The sequence below is a fragment of the Cyprinodon tularosa genome, unplaced genomic scaffold, assembly GCF_016077235.1.
Source record: "Cyprinodon tularosa strain WSP-4 unplaced genomic scaffold, ASM1607723v1 ctg155, whole genome shotgun sequence".
NCBI classification, from domain to species: domain Eukaryota; kingdom Metazoa; phylum Chordata; class Actinopteri; order Cyprinodontiformes; family Cyprinodontidae; genus Cyprinodon; species Cyprinodon tularosa.
In genome coordinates this window covers 198,329-219,085 of record NW_024038386.1, presented here as the reverse complement: position 1 = coordinate 219,085, position 20,757 = coordinate 198,329, and the positions used below count along the sequence as shown (strand labels likewise).

Here is a 20,757-nt window from a genome sequence, read left to right as displayed (position 1 = left end):
CTCACCCGCAGGCAGCTGAAGATAAGCACCAGCATCTATTGAGACCCCGCTTGGGATAAGCATGATGGAAAATGGATGGATAAATAGTGAGTCATGGCATACAACCCCATGGTTGGATGACTGTGTAGCTACAGCAGATGGACATGACTCGTTGACTGGCATGAAAATCCCGTATGAGTTATCCACTGCCGATCATATTCCATTTGGGATGCAGATACATCTACATTGTTTACCAATGACAGGAAAGTACAACTTTGAAAGTAACAAATTACACTTAGACTGGAGCTCGCTCTCAGAGGAGGAACTGCTATCCTACTCTATGTGCACAGATACACATAGTGTGCCTAACGAAGCAGGTAAGTGTAGAGATGCTAATTGTAAAATTCTGAACACATTGGATCCATTTGTTCTGTGTATGATGCCATTTTTAATGTTTTGATGGCTTCAAATAAACTCCTCCATAAACAGCATAAAGAGAAAAGGAAGGAACATCCATGTGGCTGAATTTTATAATAGACCTCGGGAGGCTTCTAAGGAGTGGATACAGGCAGGGAGACCGAGATCTGGGTCCGTCTTTGAACATAAAAAGTTGACCAGTGCCCAACACAAGTGAGCTGTGCGATAAACTAGTAAAAATGAAAGAGCAATGAGGGCTGACTCAATGGCCAGAAAACTTTTTTGTCACAATACAAAAGACTTTTGGAAAGAAGTTAGAGGTATGACATCCCACAAAACATCTCTGCCCTGTACTGTTGATATCTGACACTGCTAATATTGTGGAGCTGTGGCACCAACATTAAAGTATTTTATTTAATTATATTTATAGTGAACCATATCCTGTAAATAATGGTCTCCGTACAGATGAAAATCATAAAGCTATTTCAAAATTGTCTAACAATAAAGCCACTGGGATGGAAGTAATCTCAGCAGAGCATTTAAAGTATGCAAGTGCAAGGCTAGCTCCTCTACTTTGCATTTGTTTTATGGCGTTTCTTATACATGGTCTTTTGCCTGACTCTATGTTAAGTGTCCTGTTAGTACCCGTCATCAAAGATAAAACCAAGGAGATTGGCAGTTCTGATAATTACCATCCGATAGTGTTGGCCAGTAGTTTAAAAAATGATTGAATTAATCCTACTGGACTGGATTTTAGGGGTTATCAAATCTACAGATAACCAGTTTGGTTTTAAGGTTAGCCTGGGCACAGATATGTGCATATATACTCGAAAAGAGATTATTTATAAATATAATAAGCAGATCTCTTCAGTTTTTATGTGTTTCCTAGATGCATCAAAACAATGGGATGGGATAAATCACAGAAAACTTTTCATGAAACTGGCACAAAAAGGTGTACCAGAGTATATTATTCATATTGGTATGCTCAGCAATCACTGCAGATTAAATGGGGGGACTGTGTCGCAAGGTGGGATTTTGTCCCCAGTTCTTTTTCATTTGTATCTGGATGAACTAGCAACCAAGTTGGGAGCTCGTTACGCTTGTTGTGTGGCTGGTAACTCTATACTTAATCACCTGAAGTATGCAGATGATTTAGTAACATTTAGTCCAAGTACTGCTGGGTTACAGCAACTACTTAACATCTGTTCTGAGTACAGTCTGGAACATGACATTAAGTACAATCAGCTAAAAGTGTGGCCATGATCTGAAGGAGTACAGAAGATAAATCTATACAGTTCCCAGAATTAAATCTGTCAAACACTGTGCTGGGTGTTACTGATAAAACCAAGTATTTTGGGCACAACATCAGAGAGAATCTGTCAGATGATGATGTTATCTGTGGACAATGTAGAATGTTGTATGCTCAAGCGAACACCCTTGCTTGTAAATGTGGTGCATGTACTGATGTGGTAAAAGGGGAACTATTTAATGCATATTGTACCTCTTTGTAGACTGCTCACCTGAGGTCTACATATAAAACTCCAGCCTGCAAAGGCTACAGGTGGCCTATAATGATGCTTTGCAGTTACTTTTGAATTGGCAAAGATGGACTAGTGTGAGTGTATTGTTTGTCACAACAAGAGTCAAAATCTTACATGCTGTTTTACAAAAGTTAACGTATAGTTTTATCTGTAGGATAAATGCATCTGGCAATGATGATTATCTTCTCACTTACTGACACCACACATAGTGCAACCTGATACCAGTGTAAGGTGTGGAGACACTGGTATTCATGTCTCCTTTAATCTCCTATCTAATAAATAATTGTACTTGTATTGTACTTTTTACCTGTATGGTTTCATTTTATCTTATATATTTATTGGACCATGAGTCTGGTATAAAGTCTATCTATTAATAAAATAAAGATGTGGACAGAAGGAATTATTCAGTTATTGCTTAGAACATACTTGGTGATGCTTTGTGACTTTCTGAGGCAGAGGATGGAGACCGAACTCTTTCCGATCCCTTAGGTTCCCTCATCCGCCGGAGAACATCCTCAGAGAGCTGGAGCAGAATGTTAACAGAAGAACAAACACTTTGTTAAGACAAATGTAATGCAAGCAGGACAGAAGGTAGATTAGTTCCTAATCCTGCTAATTCTCAGGCTTTCATTCATGGCCGTACAATAGGTTATTTTTCTTTTAATGAATAAGGAACAGCAGTTACACGTTTTATCCTTTACTTTCCTGTGAATATTGTAGGTACAAACATATTAAAACAAAAACATGCTACACCTTCAATAGCAATAACTCCCAGTGGATATTTTCCATCACCTGGCAGAACCTTGAAAACCTTGGTTTCTTTGATTTGCTGTTGTCCTCTTTTTAATGTCATAAACTAAAACACACTTTAACTGTTTGACCTCATACTTTATTTTAGATAACTTCTAGAGAAGAGTTTCTGGTTGATCCAGTGACAAGCTCATCAGTCATCCATCTCTGTTCTAGACAGCTGGTGCAGGCGTTTGTGTTGATAAGAAAGGCTTTCATCAACTGCTATGCCCTGAACTATTACTAGACAGCTTTACATAGGTGCCATCACTTTAAAGCAAAACAAAGTTGTGTGTTTTCATTATGGGTGCAGGTTTCTGGCCGATCCCCGATTCTTGATTTTTAAAAATCCTTACATCCCAATTTTAATTTAGATTGATACCGGTTTATTTTATAACCGACACTGTCAGTTGTTATAAAATCATGAGACACCTTCAATAGTTTCAATTTTATTTTACTGAAAGGAATTAATCACTACCAGTGAAACTATAAAATGTGAAATCAAGGCCGATCGATCGATCCACCCCTAGTTTTCATAGCATGTCATTTAAGTAAGATGAGGTTTACAGTACTCATTTTCTGTGGTATAGTTAAGAACTATAAAATGTTATACCCCAACATTAGGTGTGTACGGTTCCAGCTGTAGCTTGTTTTTTGTTTTGCAGTAACTAAACACAGCCTTGTTTATCCCTGGAACACCTGAAAGCAGTCGCTGAAGATTTGTCTGTGGATAATCTGTTTTTTTTTTTTTTTACTGAAGCATGATGGACTTTAAGTGAATAAATTACTTTATATATCTTCCCAAAATAACAAGCAGTAATATTTTCCTCTCTAAGGCCATTGCTAATGCTAAATAAGGATGTTAGGTCCCGCTGAAGGCGGTTACACCTCAAAACTTCCCTTCCGGTTCTTTTCCAGGGAGCAAGTTACCTAGTATGATTATTCTTAACTCAAACTGGGTAAAACCATATAAAAAGGACTATAAAAGCAGGAGTAAAAAAGTAACAGAGTTTATTCCAATTCAGATTGTTACAGGACAGAGAAATTGCTTGGAGTCGGCTAAGCTGTGGGCTCAAAACGTCAGCAAGCGTGGGCATCCGGCAAAAAATTATCCCCAAACAAGCTCATCTCCTGCTTCTGTGTTGCATCAGGTGGATGCTTAGCTGTTCGTGTCAGAAAATGACCCGCCATCCATGCCCTGACTTTTGTGCCTCTTTCCTCTATGCCTCAGGATTGCAGATAGCTCTCCTCTATCAGTCCGGCTCCAGGATGTGTCCTTATCCTGTGTATCTTCTACAGACAAAAGACTGTCCTCATCAGATGGCCCCTGTTCACACAATGCAATCCACCATGTGAAGGAAGGCCTTCTACTCCATCAAATCTGGCAAACAGATTAACAATGCACATGATCAACAAAGAATAAACCAAACACTAATGTTTTCCAACTTGCTACTGTGTCCATACACACACACACCTGTATGCACCTGGTGACTAAATGCCAAGACAGGTGCTTTTAAACAGGTGAAGGTCGCACTTTCTGATGACAGGAAATTGGTGTTTTTACACCATGATAGACCATTAAAAACCAGGACTTCTAGACTTCTAAACACCCTACACAAAATGATGGGTTGCAACTGCCTCTCTATGATCCATCAGTCTTGTCTTAATTAAACTAAAACAGTAAATGACCCTGGCAGCTTATTCCTGCTAATAATGGAAGATTTAGCTCACTTTAAATATAGCCAACAAGCTAACATTAACAAAGGGTATAAACGCCAGGTTAGTGGCTGATTAAAAGTCAGATTTTAATTCATATTAACAAGTATAAAAGTTCAACCAAGATAGTATAAAAGCTAAGTTCAGTTGAGATGGACCAGTCTGATTTTTACGCTAGCAGGGACCGAACACATTCTCATTTTTACCTTAATAATACTTGAAATGTGAGTCTAATGACTAAACAAGGACAACTGACTGTCCCACCGGCAGGAATACCTTCACTCCTTCAACTACTGTGACCTTCTCGTCTTCGTCCAGCCCAAAAGACACATTCCTCGCTTTGCTTCCATTTCCTCCCATTCTGAGCGGCCAGCTGTCTATTTCCACGGGATAAGGGGAAATATTAAAGCCCAGCTTATTACCAGCTGTAACGGCAGGGAGACATTAATAACACGGTGGTCGGAAAACGCCGCCACAGCTACTACTTGTCAAAATACTCCAATAAAGGTCATTTCAGCGTTGCAGTATCCTCGAAGCTCATTGGTTGGATTAAATAAGACGTATCCAATGAAATTGGCGAGGCTGTGGAGGTTGCGCAAAGCATTCTAGGAGTTGTAGCTTGATTTCCCTCTCGATGGCACACTAACCTTGATAAATACCCTTAAAAGATTAAAGGCAAAAAAAAAAAAAATATATATATATATATATATATATATATATATATTTTCTATTAATGTATTTAAACTCAAACTAAAGGGAAACAAAATAAGGTATTTTTAGAGCGAGACAAGCTGAGTAAGTCATCATTAATATAAAAGCTGGAGAGCGTTTTCCCATCTTAGTTTGCCTGCCTAAAAATATAATTCACATTATTATAGCATTATATTAAATTTCTCAACCTTTTGCACTGGTGCCAAACTCTTGTAGATATTACATGCAGATACAATGTACAGAACTCATTGTTATTACTTTAATAGTTCAAATAATCAGTTTCTTTAAGAGCCAAATGGCAAATATGCATAAAAATTGATTTAAAAAAAATGGAAACCAGGATTGATTGATTGACTTTATTGATCTCACAGTGGAGAAATGTACTTGTCATATCGGCTGAAATAGTCAAAGGAGAATTAGGTGCCAAATTAAGAAAAAGGTGCAGGGGTATATACAGGTGTATACAGTATATACAGTGCATCCACAAATGAAAGCTCTCTCTATATATATATATATATATATATATTTAGTAGGATTATTATACAGGATTATTGCACAGGGTGTTTACATTGGTATTCATATAGATGGATATTTATATTTATAGCTATTGCACTGGGTGTCAAATATAGAGAAACAGGTTTTGCACAGGGTATCAAATAGTAATTGCACATTATACATTGCACAAGTTATTGCCGTTGTATTGTTGCATTGTAGATTCTGGTGGCAGCAGGGATGAATGACTTGCAATAAAGCCCCTTTTTACAAACAGGGTGTGTCTTTCACTAAAGGAGCTGCTCAGCTCCTCCACACTCTGATGCAGAGGGTGGAAGGTGTTGTCCATGATGGATATAAGGTTGGACAGCACCCACCTCTCAGCCTCCATTGAGTCCACAGAGCAGCGTAGGACAGAAACAGTTTGTTCAGTCTCTTTTTGTCCCGCTCTGCGCTGCCAGGGGCCCAGCAGACATCAGCGTATAATTCACCAGAGTCATAGGTTCTAAGCAGGGGCCTGAATTATGATTATGAACAGATTCTTACTAAATAAACCTCTGAAGATAAATGTCCCCATAACCATTTGGTTCAGCTCTGCCTTCTGTGGAAATATTACATGGTTATGGGGACAGAAAAAAATGCAACAGAATCAGTGTTGAAATCTGTCAAAATGAGCTAAGTCAGCATGGTGACCACTGCCAGCTAATCAATTTGACTTTTATGCCTTTTGCAAAACATCCGTTTAAAGATACTTAAAGCAAAATAGGTGGACTTAAGTGAGCCAAATAATTGTGTTTATTAAACCCTGTAATGGATATCTGTACCTTATTTCTTGTTTTATATTTTCAACAAACAATACCGCAGAACAGTATCTTTGAGTGAATATGTGGGGGTGTAATTCACAAATAGAAGGAGGGAGAAGCACTTTAAGGGTTTCATTCTTTAGAGAGCTTGAATGCAGAAAAGACGACGAAACAGGGATGGATCCAGAGTTTATTTTACAGCACATGGAACGACCAACACAATGTAATTAGAGCACCACCAGCAAAACTTCACTGTGAAAGACTTGGTGTTTGAAGAGAATGCTGTTCCTTCATGTTCCCCCTTTTGTTGAGAAAAAAAAATGACTTACTTTCCCCTAAGCTAGTTAAAAATCATTCAGCAAAAATTAACATTCATTGAAGATTTCAAAGTCAGGCAAATACTCTCTGCACCCACTTGCTAATTTGTACAGAATGTTAAATATGCAATTGGTCCTTAGGAAGCACTGTTGTTTTGGGGGATTCTGAACACACAAAGGTGGATCAACTTTCTTTTAAATAATGGAAGATTAAAGTATGACCCATTATAAACTTTTTTTTTTTTTCCTCCTTGAAACAGAAGGATAGGAATTGCAAAAATTCCTTACATAACTTTCTTTTTCTCATTTCAAATCAGAAACTCTTTTGAATAGATTTTTATGAGCCAATTTCGAATATATTAAAATGGATCATTTCTGTTTCTGGTGTCATAACTGGTCCTGCATTAAAGCACAAAATCATTCGCGCCACTAGCCTCTTCATCAAAGACGCAACACCAGAAACCGCAACAGAAATGAAAGCAAGGACACAAAGTCTGAACAAGCAGGATTAAATGACTCTTTTGCAAAGTCTGAAGCCTCTTTGCCGAGGCTGGAATGCTTTTTTTTCACCTTGTATTAAAAAAAAAGAAGACACAAAGCAACGGCAGAAATTATAAAGCATGAACACAATCGAAGTATACAAAGATTCTTAATGGTTGTGTGTAGGAGCTGGTTTATCTTTTTTACTTTGGAAATCAAATAAATCAGATTACAAACCACAAACAAAAGCTTTGCTCCAAAAAGACAAAACAAAACACAGCTTAGCCAGCCCAGGTACAAGTCTAACCCAGTATAAGACAAGCACATCGGTGCCTTATTATGCTGGTCCCCAGAATGCAAGAATGTACAAGTGTTGTTTTTTCAAATAACGTGTTAGATTGATTTAGCAGACTTAGGCATTTAAAACAAGGCTCAAACTGCATAAATAAGGATTTTTGGTGCTGGAGTTTGAGAAAAATGTGCTGAGACGAGTTGATAAGCAGTCAGATCGGAGCAGAATCAATAGGGAGCATCAGGGCCAGAAACTCGACGTGAAGCAACAGCAGCAGAAGAGTCCGGCGACACTGTTACAGAAGCAAGTATTCCGTCCTTCACAAACAGATAAACAGTCTCTGTTAAAGTGTCCATTTTTTTTAACCTGATCTGATAAAGAAAAGGCCGACATCACTCCTCCATGTTGTCCAGCCTGCTGGCTACTTCCATGATTCCATCCTACCAAACTCCCTTCATCCACATCTTACTGCAGCTGTGTATCCTCTCACACATTGATAGGTCTCCAGCGGTCAGCTTCTATGCTGTTGATGCTGCTTGACCCATAGGGTCCTGACGCAACGTCGTCCAAGTACGCTCCAACCATGCGGGACCTGCCAGGACCGGCGCCGTCGATCTGCGTAGAGGAGTAGTACAGCCCCTGATCGGTGAGGTCTTTACGGCCGAGGGTCGCCGCCACGGTAGGAGGAAGGTGGACGTCACTTTCGTCCAGCTCGTCCACCTGTGACTTGTAGGAGAACAGGATCTTTGGTTCTGAACTGCAACAAAGGAAGGAAAATTTAAATAAAAAACATTGTCAAACAGAAAAAAACAGACATTTAAAAAAAAAATAAATATAAAAAATAACATGCTTTAGTTTTATTTAAAGAGAGACAACAGTTACATACTGTAGTTCAGCATTTAAAGGGGCGTTAATCAGCTTCTATCAACAATGAGTGCATTCTATAATCCACTTAGGTTTTCACCATATAAAGCACACTGAAAAAAAAGTCTAGCAGCTACCATTACATTATTCACGAGAGAGAATAGATCCTTTGTCAAAGACGGCCCAAAAAACTCAGCTTACCTCTCACAATAAACCTTTTTCTGTCACAGAGGTTAAAAGCCCACAGGGATAAAACAGAGCATCGAAGTTCAACGCTCATAAACATAATTATAGTTAACAGTCCTCTAAAGATATAAGTGCATGTTACAAATCTTTTGTTTTGGAAATTAAGCACTGAGATCATATGTGGTTGCATGTAGTTAACTTGTGAATACATACCCAAAGAATCCCTTGAGGAACGTGATATAAATGAGCGGAGCAAAGGCAGAAAAATACAGGAAGGTGGTGACATCCACGCAGCTGGTACACAAAAGACAAACAATTACTACAAACTGTACAGGATAATGAGGTTTTATTTAGAGGTTTTTTATATGTGGCATTAGATTTTATCGAAATAATTAACAAAAAGAGTGATGATGTATTGGAGTGGATGCAGGTGAGGAAAGAATACTGACCAGAGTCCTTCTATGATCCCAGCACACAGCAGAGCACTGCCCAGACCCTGAACAAAGTTCAGCAAAGACAAGATGGCTGCGTACACGTAGAAACCCCTTTTAGCTGGGGAAAAAAAGAAAATAAAAAGTATAAAAACATCACGTAAAGTAGGGTACATCCAACCACAGTCCATTTCATTGGATGACATCCTCTCATTCAGTCTTATTACCCAACAAGCTTATATTGTAGGCGTCTACAACTTAGCTCTAATGCTATTGGATGCATTTCCTCCATTACTAAATGGAAGCTAAAACCAACCTGATCTCTTTTGCATGTGATTGCTGCTTCTAATTTTCATGCTGTTACTTTCGGTTTTAAAGAGCAAAGCTATACATAAAAATAACTCACATAGTTACAACAGGACATCAAACACTAAGAAGTGGATTCTTTATTAGATTAAAAAGCCTTTGATAGGGTTTGTGATTTAAACATTTACAACAGAAGACCCAGAACTTAATAAAATAATCTGTTAGCTCATATGGCTTATGGTGACTTCAGATCTTATCTGTCAATATTTTGCACGTTTTCAGTCTCTCATTACAAAGCTTTTTTTTTCTTTTTACTTTTATTTAAGGGAATAAAAATGATTTTGATTACAATTTGTGGCACACATTTCTACATTAGTCGGGCTTTAAAGGCTTAACACCTTTTATGATTTAAAACTAAGAAGTACTTAAGTTATGAAAGTTAAGTTTGCCTGGTTCCTCGCATGTTACGGTAACTTATATCAAACTTGCCTCATAACTCACAGATAATTGTTTCTACTATATTAAGCCTTCAAACCAAGCTTTGTTACAAATAATTATGAAAGAGAAGCTGGTCATCGGTAACCTAACAATTCAACTGCCAAGGCCTGCAAATAAACTAAATCGAGGAGCAGAAATATTGTGTAGGTTTACAAGAAAATATATATTTTAGAAGATTAATGCATTTCAACATTTACATTAGCATTTGTAGAGTTTTTTGCACATTGGAAAAAAACAACAACTAAATTCCTCATCAAGAAGAGCAAAACCCTGAAAAAACACGCTGCAGCTGGTTTATTTAAAACAGTAAAAAAAAAAGGGCTAATAGAACAGATGTATCACAGACTTAGGGAAAAGTTTGATAGCAATAAAAGAGAATTAAGTATGGGTCACTAACTCAAATCCTTCAACTTTTCTGTGTCTCCCTCTTCAAAGAGGGTCTCTTCCCCTAAAGGGCTGATTATACTCCCCATAGCAGTGTATCGCAGTGAGCTTGTCACAGATATTTTCTATATTATATATATATATATATATATATATATATATATATATATATATATATATATATATATATTTTATTTTTTATTTTATTTTTTTTTTCCCCCTTTGCTGCTCTTTAAATCCAACACTTACATGGCAATGATATCCTGTTCCTCACTGGGGTTTTAGGAAGAGCAACAATCAGAGAGTAAACCTAAGGAAACAAATTATTGTCAGCCTAAAAATGAGTCTGCTACATCAGAAACTTTAGTTTTTTCTTTCATGTTGCTGCTGATGTAAGATCAATATTTACTTACCAAGAAGAAAAAGCAGGAACTGGCTAACCAGAAGTGCCGTCCTCCATGACCATAGATGTTAAAGTCCTCCGCTGAAAGGTGGCTGTCTGGGTAAAGAATCTCTAGTGTTCCCTAAAATAGCGATTTGTTTAACTCATGTTCATTTCCGCTTTTACCATAAACAATATTTGATATTATATCATCCTTAATCACCTGTGTGATGGAGTATGCCAGGGCCAACACAGCGGTAATAGCCAGCACACGTTTTATACTGGACTTGCTCTCTAGGTGACCTGAAAACAGAAACACATCAGTTGTACTCAGTTGCAGCCTCCAAAGAAGCTGCGAGGGAACATAAGGCAGAAATGCCACGCTACTTCAAACACACAGAAAAGGAGAACTGAAACAAACTGACCAAAAGCGAGTCCCAGGATGATCACACTGAGCTCAATAGCGAGCAAGAAGAAGCGGGTGATTTCCCACAGGACCTAAAGGAAACAACACAGAGCAGTGAAGCAGATCAGCCTTCCTGTGACACGTTTTATTTGACCCACAGTACAGGCCCATCCACAGGTCACATTCCATAGACTCATAAAGGCTGCGAATGCTGCCGCCATGACCTTGTGATATTAGAATAGCTGGTCCATCACTGTAAATCTGCAGGATTCTGTCTGGCATGAATGGAATGCAAGCCCGGCCTTTTCTTCCTACTGATACATGAAAGCCCAGCAGCTGCACAAACCATCTCCTCTGGGTTATTAACAAAAAACATCTTTCTTCACGGCCAATTTATATTACAATTTTCAGTTGTAGTTAATAAAAATGTAAAACCCAAAAAACTAATAATTTAATAGAATCATGTTGTTATCACTAAGCAAGGCAAGGTAAGTTTATTTGTATTGCACAATTCAGTACAAAGACAATGCAAAGTGCTTTACATGATCCAAATATAGGAAAATAAAACTGAATCAAAGCAAGTAATAAATAAATAAATAAAATAAAAAATGCAGAAACAAAAAATAATATTAAAAACAGTTGAACTAAAGAAAATAAAAAAGTTGAACTAATGATGTTACAGTTGAACTGTTTAATTTGGACAGTCGAAGGCAATCCTGAACAAATGTGTTTTTAGTCTTGATTTAAAGGAACTCAGGCTTTCCCCACTTTTACAGTTAAAGCTTCCTTTAAACAATTCAGAAGTTTACATATAAACATAGAGGTTGTCTTTCCCAGCTGTTTAGAGTAAATGGAGCTCTGACAGGTTTATCAACTATCTTCATCTTTAAAATAAAAAAAGAATTAGATGGATATTCCAACAGGACCTACATGTAGTTAATTTAATTTTACCAACTCTGAATTGTATTTTTGATAGACTAAACTGACTTTATCTAATATACATACATATAATAATTATTGAACTTTATTGAGTTTACACTGGAGCATTTAACCTCTGCATTTAACCCATCCCCTTGGGGAGCAGAGGGCTGCCATTGTGCGGCGCCCGGGGATCAATGTGGGGTTAAGGGTCTTTGCTCAGGGACCTAGAATGGAAGCTGTGGGGATCGAACCTAGTACCTGCAACCCTCTCAAGACCACAAGCGCACTGCTCTAATCACTAGGATATCACATTTTGTATTTTAAGTAGTATAGATTATAAACATGTATACCAAATAAATGAAAGTTGTTAAACATTTACTTCACAATATATTGCACAATTAGTTAAATGTGAAATAATACAGATATGTGTTTAGTTTTTTTGTTTTTGTTTTTTTTTTGTGTGGGGGGTCATTTAATCTCTTTGGTATTGAATATTCTTACTGCTGTTTTCTTTATTTCTAGAAACAGAAGCAATGTTACAAATCATTTCTTACTGACAGCAGGTCAGTCCATCTTAGGTGTTTTTCAACTGTTTAACCCATCAGAGGTGAAAACGGTTCATCAGCTGTCAGTGGGTTCTTCACACAGCAGCTGTAGATTTGGGTAAGAAACTTCTGACTTTTCTGATGACTTCTGATGACCACAAGTCCTCCTTATTTTTCCAATAAGGATCTGGGAAATTTCTAGCCTGACGTAGTCCGACTCAATTCTAGTCAGAATATGAGTCTGATACTGCTCCATAGAGCTGTGATTATGGGGCGTGTTTCGAACGAACCAGGAAAAAAAATGCCTCTGCACTCAATTGGATAGACCTACAACCAATAAGAGCAACGGAGTGCGTGACGTATGTTAAGCGAGGCATAGTTGTTGTCCACAAAAATCAAAGCGTGCAGTTGCACGCCTAGAATAAGAAGATGAGACTTGATCGCGTTTCTCTGTTCCTCTTTTAAAATTAATTTGCTGTCGATATTTTCTAGAACAGACCTAATAGCAGAATCTACTCACCCAAACTCTCCAGCGGCAGCCATTATTGTTGTCACCCAAGCGCGCTTTGGTCACGTGGTTGATTACGTTACTCTTGATCATCTGTCCATCATCGTATAAAGCCCGCCCTGACAATTTGATTGGATCGCCTGACAGTGGGCGATAATACTCGCGCTACTATGGAGCAGAGCCAGACCGAACTTCCCCGAACTCAAACCTTGTGGGCGGGACTAAGTTCGGACTGGCACCCAGGCTAGGAAATTTCCACTTCTGCTACAGAAAAGGTCAAATAATTAACCTTGATCTCTAAACTAAACATAAAGTACCTGAGGAAAAGGAGTTTGGAGTTGGAGTAAACTGCCACAGGAAGTTTAATAATAGACGCCATATTGAAAACGCTTTGACGATATGGATCAATATTTAATGGTCCATTGGCGATTTATTGGAATGAACTGGAATTAAGGGGTTATTTTAGAGTAAGCAGGAGTTATTATTATCATGTTTCCATCCAAATCTCATGTGAATCTTAAGCAAACCTTTAAAATATTCTGAAGAAAAAAGCGAATAAGGCTAGTTTCCTTTTGGTTTGAATTGAATTAACCAGGCAAAAAAAAGTGATGTCATCATACATTGACAGGAAGTAAAGCCAGCAAATTAGTGCTGACCACTGATCAGAAATGCAGCAAGGTTATAATGACCCTGCTGCTGATTAAATAACTGTTTTTAAGCTGTTCACTGACTTACATCAGTGTCTACTTATGCAACCTTTAGATACTAGTATTAAGTTAACATTCATCAACAAATTAATAAAGTAATTGTAAAAAAAAAAAAACAATCCAATGGACTTGGTTTCCAAGTTTAAAGATGTTTTGCTTCCCTCCCATGAAGCTATTTAAATTCAAAATGTCAGAAATAGCGTTGAGTTGCTGTAAGAACAGTGGACGAAGAATTTATTTATATGAATCGATCTTCAGGATTTAATATGAAAATCGATTCATAATTTAAAAAAACATTATCACAGCCCTATTGACATTTTTTTTAACCACTTATGTTACGGTAGTCTTTCTACATGAGAGATTTCAGCATTCTATTATCCCCCCAATTGCTAAAACAAATAAACTGATACCCTATGACTGTTAAACCTGTTATTACAGATCTTGGTTTTAAGGTGGACAGTGATTTTAAATTGGACAGCCAAATTAGAGCTGTGGTTAAGTCCAGCTTTTATCATTTAAGGCGATTGGCATCAGTGAAATCTTTTCTTTCCAGGCAGCATTTTGAAACACTGATCCACGCTTTTGTTTCAACTCGATTGGACTACTGTAATGCACTTTATCTGGGAGTCAGTCAGTCGCTGCTCTCACGTCTGCAGCTAGTACAAAATGCTGCTGCACGGCTTTTGACAGGTACTCGAAAGAGAGAACATGTGACCCCTGTCCTGGCCTCACTTCACTGGCTGCCTGTATATTTTAGGATTCATTTTAAAATTCTTATGTTTGTTTTTAAATCATTGCATAATCTTGCCCCAGCTTACCTCACTGAGCTTCTTCATCCTTACGTACCCCATCGGTCTCTCAGGTCAGCAAATCAGCTGCTCTTGGAGGAACCGAGAACAAAAAGGAAGCTCAGAGGGGACAGGGCTTTCTCTGTTATGGGCCCCAAATTATGGAATGACTTACCTTTGCAGGTCAGAGAGGCCCCTTCTTTGCCCATTTTTAAAGCTCGTCTTAAAACCCATCTATTTTACTTGGCTTTCAACACCAGTGGGATCTAGTTTTAAATTGTATGTTTTTTGTTTTTTAAACTGTTTTTAAATTACTTTTATTATGTTGTGTTCTTAAATTGTACAGCACTTTGTATCAACTGTGGTTGTTTTAAAGTGCTTTATAAATAAAGTTGGTATGGTATGGTATGGTATGAGTAAAGACAGTTTCCAGCAGTTTTTATGAAAGCCAGATGATATTCGAAAGCAAATCGTCAGTTCTAAGGATGCTCTTTGTTTTCTTACTTTGTCCACAATGGTGGCGGCATTGGATGTGCTGACCGTCATGGAAACAATGGCGCGAGTGATTCCAACAGCTGCAACAACAAAAACCTGAGAAACACAGCAAAGGAGATGTTAGACTACAACTAAAACACACATAGCCCATCAGCAGGAGAGAGTTTAGCTTCCAAAACACAAAGACCATTTCTCACTACGTGCACTTGTGCGTTCTCATGTGCTCGTGAAACGTTATCAGCCTCAGCCCTAGTACTATTCCAATTCACAAGACAGAGAACGGACAAAGTCCCCGGATGTTGTTCTCGCCCCTCCCTCTTTACCCAGCATGCATCAGAGCAGACTTGTCCATTCTTGAGATTGACCGCTGTCCTAGCATGCACTGCGGCAGCAGAAGCTTCCAGTGGAGCGCTCACAGAGCTCAGAGTATTAAGTATATAGTTATCTTTTTTATTGCTGTTGTAAAATTAAAGCACATTTTAAGATCATTTGAGGTGAGAACATTACACTTTTAAGCGTCACTATATGGTCCATTTACTGATTTAGTGCGTAATTTAAAAAAAAAAAGTTCTGATGTTGAGAGGACTGCAGCAACGTTAGCCCAACAGCAGCAGGTCTCTCTCGGCACCTATAGTCAATACGCATGCGCAAGACATCAGATTCACATACATCTGACAATATAAGTGGAAGGTAGTCTGCTACCCTACTTCATGCGTGATATGATTAAAAAAAAAAAAGTTGTAGTTGAAGGCAAAGCATGCTGAAAGTCAAGTTTACTGGTTTATTTATGCGTGATGTAAGAAAAAGTTTAGTTTGAGTTAAACAGAACTTAAAACTAAATTGCTTTAAACACAGAGAGCCTTGCTTTCTTTGTTCGCTATTTCACACCCTGACATAGCAGCTAACCTGTCTGAGTGTCATACAACAGTTAAGTGTATGCTGATCTTGACAGGCTGATCTGCAAGCGTAACAGAATTTGTTTAAATGTTCCTCTCTGCATGCACGTGCATGCGTATTACTATGGGTTTACTGGTCTGACGGGGTATGCTGACCTGACAGAACAGCGGGTGTGAAGTACCGCCGGCTCTGATGCTGACTTTTTTGTTTTATTTGGCAAAATTTGATTTGTGTTCTGACTCCAATTGACCCATATCAATGCTGCATGCACCCGTTCTCCCAGAGTCCATACTTTCCTGCGTTCTTGTCAAGAACATTCTTGGCGAGGACACTAGTCCGTACTCGCATTCTTGTGAACTGAGAAACGGCAAAAGTTCAGCTGTTAACAGACTTCTATTATTGTTTGAGACGGGTGGAGTGGTAGTAGTAAGTGATAGTGGAGGATTTTCTTTTTCCTAATGAATCATAAAAATAAGTGGTCTACCTTATTGTTGTAGGTTGTGCTACGTGCTTGCTTCCATTTTTCATTACCAGTGGTGAGTCTGATATAGTGGAAAAATTACAAATCTTCTTTTGGAAAGTGAGCTAGCATAAGCAATGCAAACAGCAACTTTTAAACAGAGCGTGTACGTGGACAAATGTCCTCCTGCATGCTCTGATACACGTTTAATAGGCGTTCAGTCTGGGGAGCGGGGACAGGGTTTTGCGTGTGCTATGCTCGTTGGGTCTTTTTAAAAGTTTGTGAAAATCCTCCACTATACCTTTAATTTTGCTGGTTGTTAAAGGACAGCGAAAAAAAAGGCAGTTGAAGGGAGATAAGATAACAGCAAAAACTGTTTTAGATATGAAGGTATGAAAGGTTACTTTTATGGATTAATGCTGACAGAAAAAAGAGAAAGCAAAACAGCTCTATGGTGAAACCAGTCTGGAACGATTATAGCTCCAACTGTCTTAGGTCACTAATTTTAGAAAACACTAAAGATAAGACACCCAAATGAGAGGATAGTTATTAGCATTGCATTACCGCTAGCAGACAATGATTGGAGCTGCGACAATCAACCAGATATTTTAATCAGAAAATATTCACAGACGTGTTCTGGAACAAACTGATCAATTATACAACCAACAGGATGCACTAAACTTATCTTAAAATTAACGTTTTTTTAAACCCACCAGCAAATAGAAGGTGACAAAAATGGGGCTGGAAGCGAGACGAATCTTTGCCCTCGCTGACGGTAGCTTCCACATCAGGAACATGAAGAAGGCCACGTTTGGCACCAGCAGCATGATGTCCCAGAAGCGCACCCTGAGACAGAACGAGAGAATTAGTCTCTATCCTGCATAACCGCCAGCTTTCAATCTACTACGTCTCCCGCTACCTGGAGTTTCCGATGTCTTCATATAGGGCCTGCAGACATTTGTGAGGCTTGGTGATATTGGCCTGGCCGTCAGGATGCATGGTTGGGAAAGCAGATGTGTTCTCCACTGGTGTAGCTGACACGGAGACATTGTACTGAGCCAAAGCGCTCACTGTGGCTAGCATGGTGTCAGCGCCTGAGAAGAAAAACGAAAAAAGGTAGACTATGTCAGGTAAAGCTACTTTATAAGATGTGGACTTTGTTTAAATAAACTTTTATTTTGGTAGTAAAGTTTTAGCTGTCGCTGCGGATGTGGTGACGCCCGCTGCCTTGTTTCAAAAGCATTTCCGGCCGCGGAATACGGCGACGAGTGCGTAATCTAGAGAAAGAAACAACTAAAACGCAGATAAACATGGTTTAATCATATTTTGCCAGACTGCGCTGAGCATGTCTGATGATGAGGTCAGACAAGCAGTTTAACGAAGAAAATGTAAAAACCATAAAAATTGTCCCACAAGTCATAAAACATTTTTTACAGATGTGTATTAGTATTCTTTAGTGAGTTAAGGATAGAAATAAGTAATTTTAGCAGCAAAATTACATTATTTATTGACACCCGGATGTATATCTATTCACATGCGCAGAACAGATTGTGCTTCTGGGACGGATCGGGTAGTGACAGTGCTGAACAACTTGTGATGGTAACATGCAAGTACCACAGGGGGGCAAAGTTTGCTAACGAATCCAAGCCATTAGCATGGGAAGTCCCATGCTTACACAGAGATCGTAGTGACCTTACACAATCGTTCAGATCTGAAAGACACATGTGATTACCGGTAGGTCTGGTGGTCACCAGGCAGTGTTAAAATAACAGAATTTCGTTGGCCTTCGTTGTTCTGAATTTCCCTTGAAATAAATGATACCAGTTGTCTACTTCCACTAAGCCTACGTCAAATAAAATTTCGCTGTGATGGCGAAACGGTTTCCATCAACTTTTTGTCCCACTTTTTTAAACTTTGTTTTACAAGTCGGTTTGGCTAAGATTCCATTCTGTGTAGGCTCTTTTTTTTTTTGTATTGCTGTGCAGAAAAATTGCAGCTGCTGGAAGATGTCTGAATTACCGTTACGGTAACTGACTTTTTCAAGAAATTAAACTGGTATTTTATAGGTTCAAAGAGACACAAAATGTTGTTTTTATTAATTCCACTGGTAGTCTGTTTTGCTGGCATGTATTGGTGTATAAATATGGTCCAGTCAGTCAAACTAGTATCATGTGGGTTAAAGAGGAATTTTTCGCACCATTACATCTGCAAAGAGACATCCTAGTCCACAATTGCGTAGGGGCCAACCAGGAGTCAGTGACGGGGCCCCTAAGCAACTGCAGTCTCTGCTTACCGATAGTTACACCATTGGTCTGGACCAAGATGTACCTGAGTGAAATAAAGGCCACATCCTATATTAGAGGATTTACGGTTATTCCTAAAAATTTAGATTAGTTTTAACAATAATAGGAGTTTTAAGGTTTCTGACAATTCTGGAATATTTCTTTTCTACAGTGAAAATATAAACTGAGATCAAAGAGATTTGTTTTTCTTTAATATTTGCATAAAAATAAATGTAAGATTATTCTGCTTCAACGATATATGAATTTATTTATCTTTCCCAGAGATGGGGGAAACATGTCCTCCTGTGTGAAATAGGTTTCTATTCACTGGGCATTATGTAACAGGTCTTTAACTAAGAGCAGGGTTACATTGAAAGCTGTTGTACTACAATAATCCTGCTAACAGAAACCAACACCCAACTAACAGTTGGGAGTGACTCGGGTTACAGTAGTTCACTTTATATAAGTATAATGTAATATTAAAACAAATAAGAAGGGAAGATGTAAGAACTTTGGCTGGAAGTTAGCAAAAAGGAGAAGCTAATGGTTGCAGGGTGTGTGGAGGTTTCTGTTTATGTGGGAATTTCTGGCTCCAGCTAAAGGTGCTAATGTAGCCTGATGCTAGCTGTCTAAAGCTAATACATGAGGAAAAAATATATATATTTTAGCACCTCGGCTTATTGGAAATAAACACCTCGAAGATGGAAAATGTGTGGATAAAATTCAACTTTCACTACAGCTGCTCTAAAAGCTGTCAGTTCAGTGTCGGCATGAAAACAGGGGTAAACTACAGCCTGTGTTTTCATGCGCTGACAGAACAAGCCCCCGAACTGTAAACAGTCACAGCTTACCGCTTCAGAAGCCTTGATTTCAAGAGCCTAATCTCTCCAAAATGTCGAGCTCTCTTAAATCTCACTCCGACAGAAGCTAGATTTAGATGATCCGCTGGAAACATAAATGACATCGACCATTTATCCGAGACATAGCTGTGTCTCCTGAGCACTTTCCTTTGCGGCGGCGGTCACCTGACCTGCTGACAGGGGCTGTGCATCATTTCACCGTCAGCGCAGCCGCAGCGGAATTGTGCGAGCGGAGTCTGCGCGCGAGTTGAATCTAGAGCACACACTTACGGCAAAGCGATCGGTCGCGTTAATAACGTTTGGTGGCGTTTTTTACATATTATATCAGCAGGAGGTTGTCTTTTATGTGCTCAGCCACTAGATTTAAAGGTGTCTTACCCAATAAGAACACTGCAGCACCAGACACAACCAGGAGATCCCTGATCGTTGGGGAAAGGCAGAAAGAAGATGCACCTTCCTTTCTGATCCCGTCTAAATCCTGTTTAGTTGAATAATAAAGTCTGATATTACACAAAACTCACTCTGCTTGTTCTCCCTACTTAAGCCCTTGGTGCAGACAATAAATGAAATCTTTAACAGAAATGTTATTATTAATTCTGAAAATATTAGCATGTGAATATAAAAACAAAGCATACAAAAAATGCAGCTTTATTAAGTGACCTGGTTTATTTTATTTAGCTTTTAATTTCATTTCAATATTTAGTTCTACTACTTGGCTTGTGCTTTGGTAGTTTCATGTTTAAAATTACAAAAAAAAAATGAAAAAGCTTATGCTCGTCAAGTTGTACTCACTCTCATATGACAGCAGATGGCAGTGAAAGCCCAAATTCATGAGATTAAATGTTTGAAGTCAATTTTTACACGTCTGTCTACCACTTTTTCGTGATTTGAATCATCAGTGGCCGGTGTAAACATATTAAATTTCCAAGAATGCAAAGTGAGCATGAAACTATACCATTTTCCAGGGAATAAACAGTATTATGTGACGCTATGCTTCATTTTTTTTGTCTGTATGTACTGTTTTATTATCTTCGTGTCTTTCTTTAAATGCGTCAGTACTACTGTTTGTATTACGGTATAACCTAATTTTACAGACTGTAAGTGAGTCTAACAGAGCTCTGGAAGCCAGAATCCTGAATTAAATTGTCACACCAAATACTGTATGGCTTGATGATATTCAAAAAATACAATTTCCAACTAATCTAAGTTTTACAAGTTGACAAGGAGTAAGCTCTAGCTCAAATATTTTGTTCCCTAATCCTTCACACACCCCAGGTCATCAAGATCTTCCCTCCTGTGT

General features: G+C 38.4%; 2 protein-coding genes across 2 annotated transcripts in view; both read right to left on the bottom strand.

Moving 5' to 3' along the window:
* LOC119780103 (MICOS complex subunit mic25-a-like) overlaps positions 1-4,968 on the bottom strand; it is a 96,377-nt gene extending 91,409 nt beyond the window's left edge. Inside the window, exons 1-2 of the mRNA XM_038280005.1 lie at positions 4,719-4,968; positions 2,364-2,460 (exon numbers count right to left, since the gene is read on the bottom strand). Coding sequence (XP_038135933.1) covers positions 2,364-2,460; positions 4,719-4,802 — 181 coding nt within the window. The 5' untranslated portion in view covers positions 4,803-4,968. The remainder of the gene's footprint in view (positions 1-2,363; positions 2,461-4,718) is intronic.
* Positions 4,969-6,620: 1,652 nt separating this feature from the next.
* On the bottom strand, positions 6,621-19,607 carry tpra1 (transmembrane protein, adipocyte asscociated 1). Its single transcript, XM_038280015.1, has 11 exons — positions 19,449-19,607; positions 17,235-17,409; positions 17,029-17,161; positions 14,968-15,054; positions 11,014-11,086; positions 10,812-10,891; positions 10,620-10,730; positions 10,456-10,516; positions 9,037-9,139; positions 8,801-8,881; positions 6,621-8,294 (listed from the first exon to the last, which is right to left on the bottom strand). The coding sequence occupies exons 2-11, from the start codon at positions 17,396-17,398 to the stop codon at positions 8,024-8,026; spliced, it is 1,164 nt and encodes a 387-aa protein (XP_038135943.1). The 5' UTR covers positions 17,399-17,409; positions 19,449-19,607; the 3' UTR covers positions 6,621-8,023.
* Between the last annotated feature and the right edge of the window lie 1,150 nt (positions 19,608-20,757).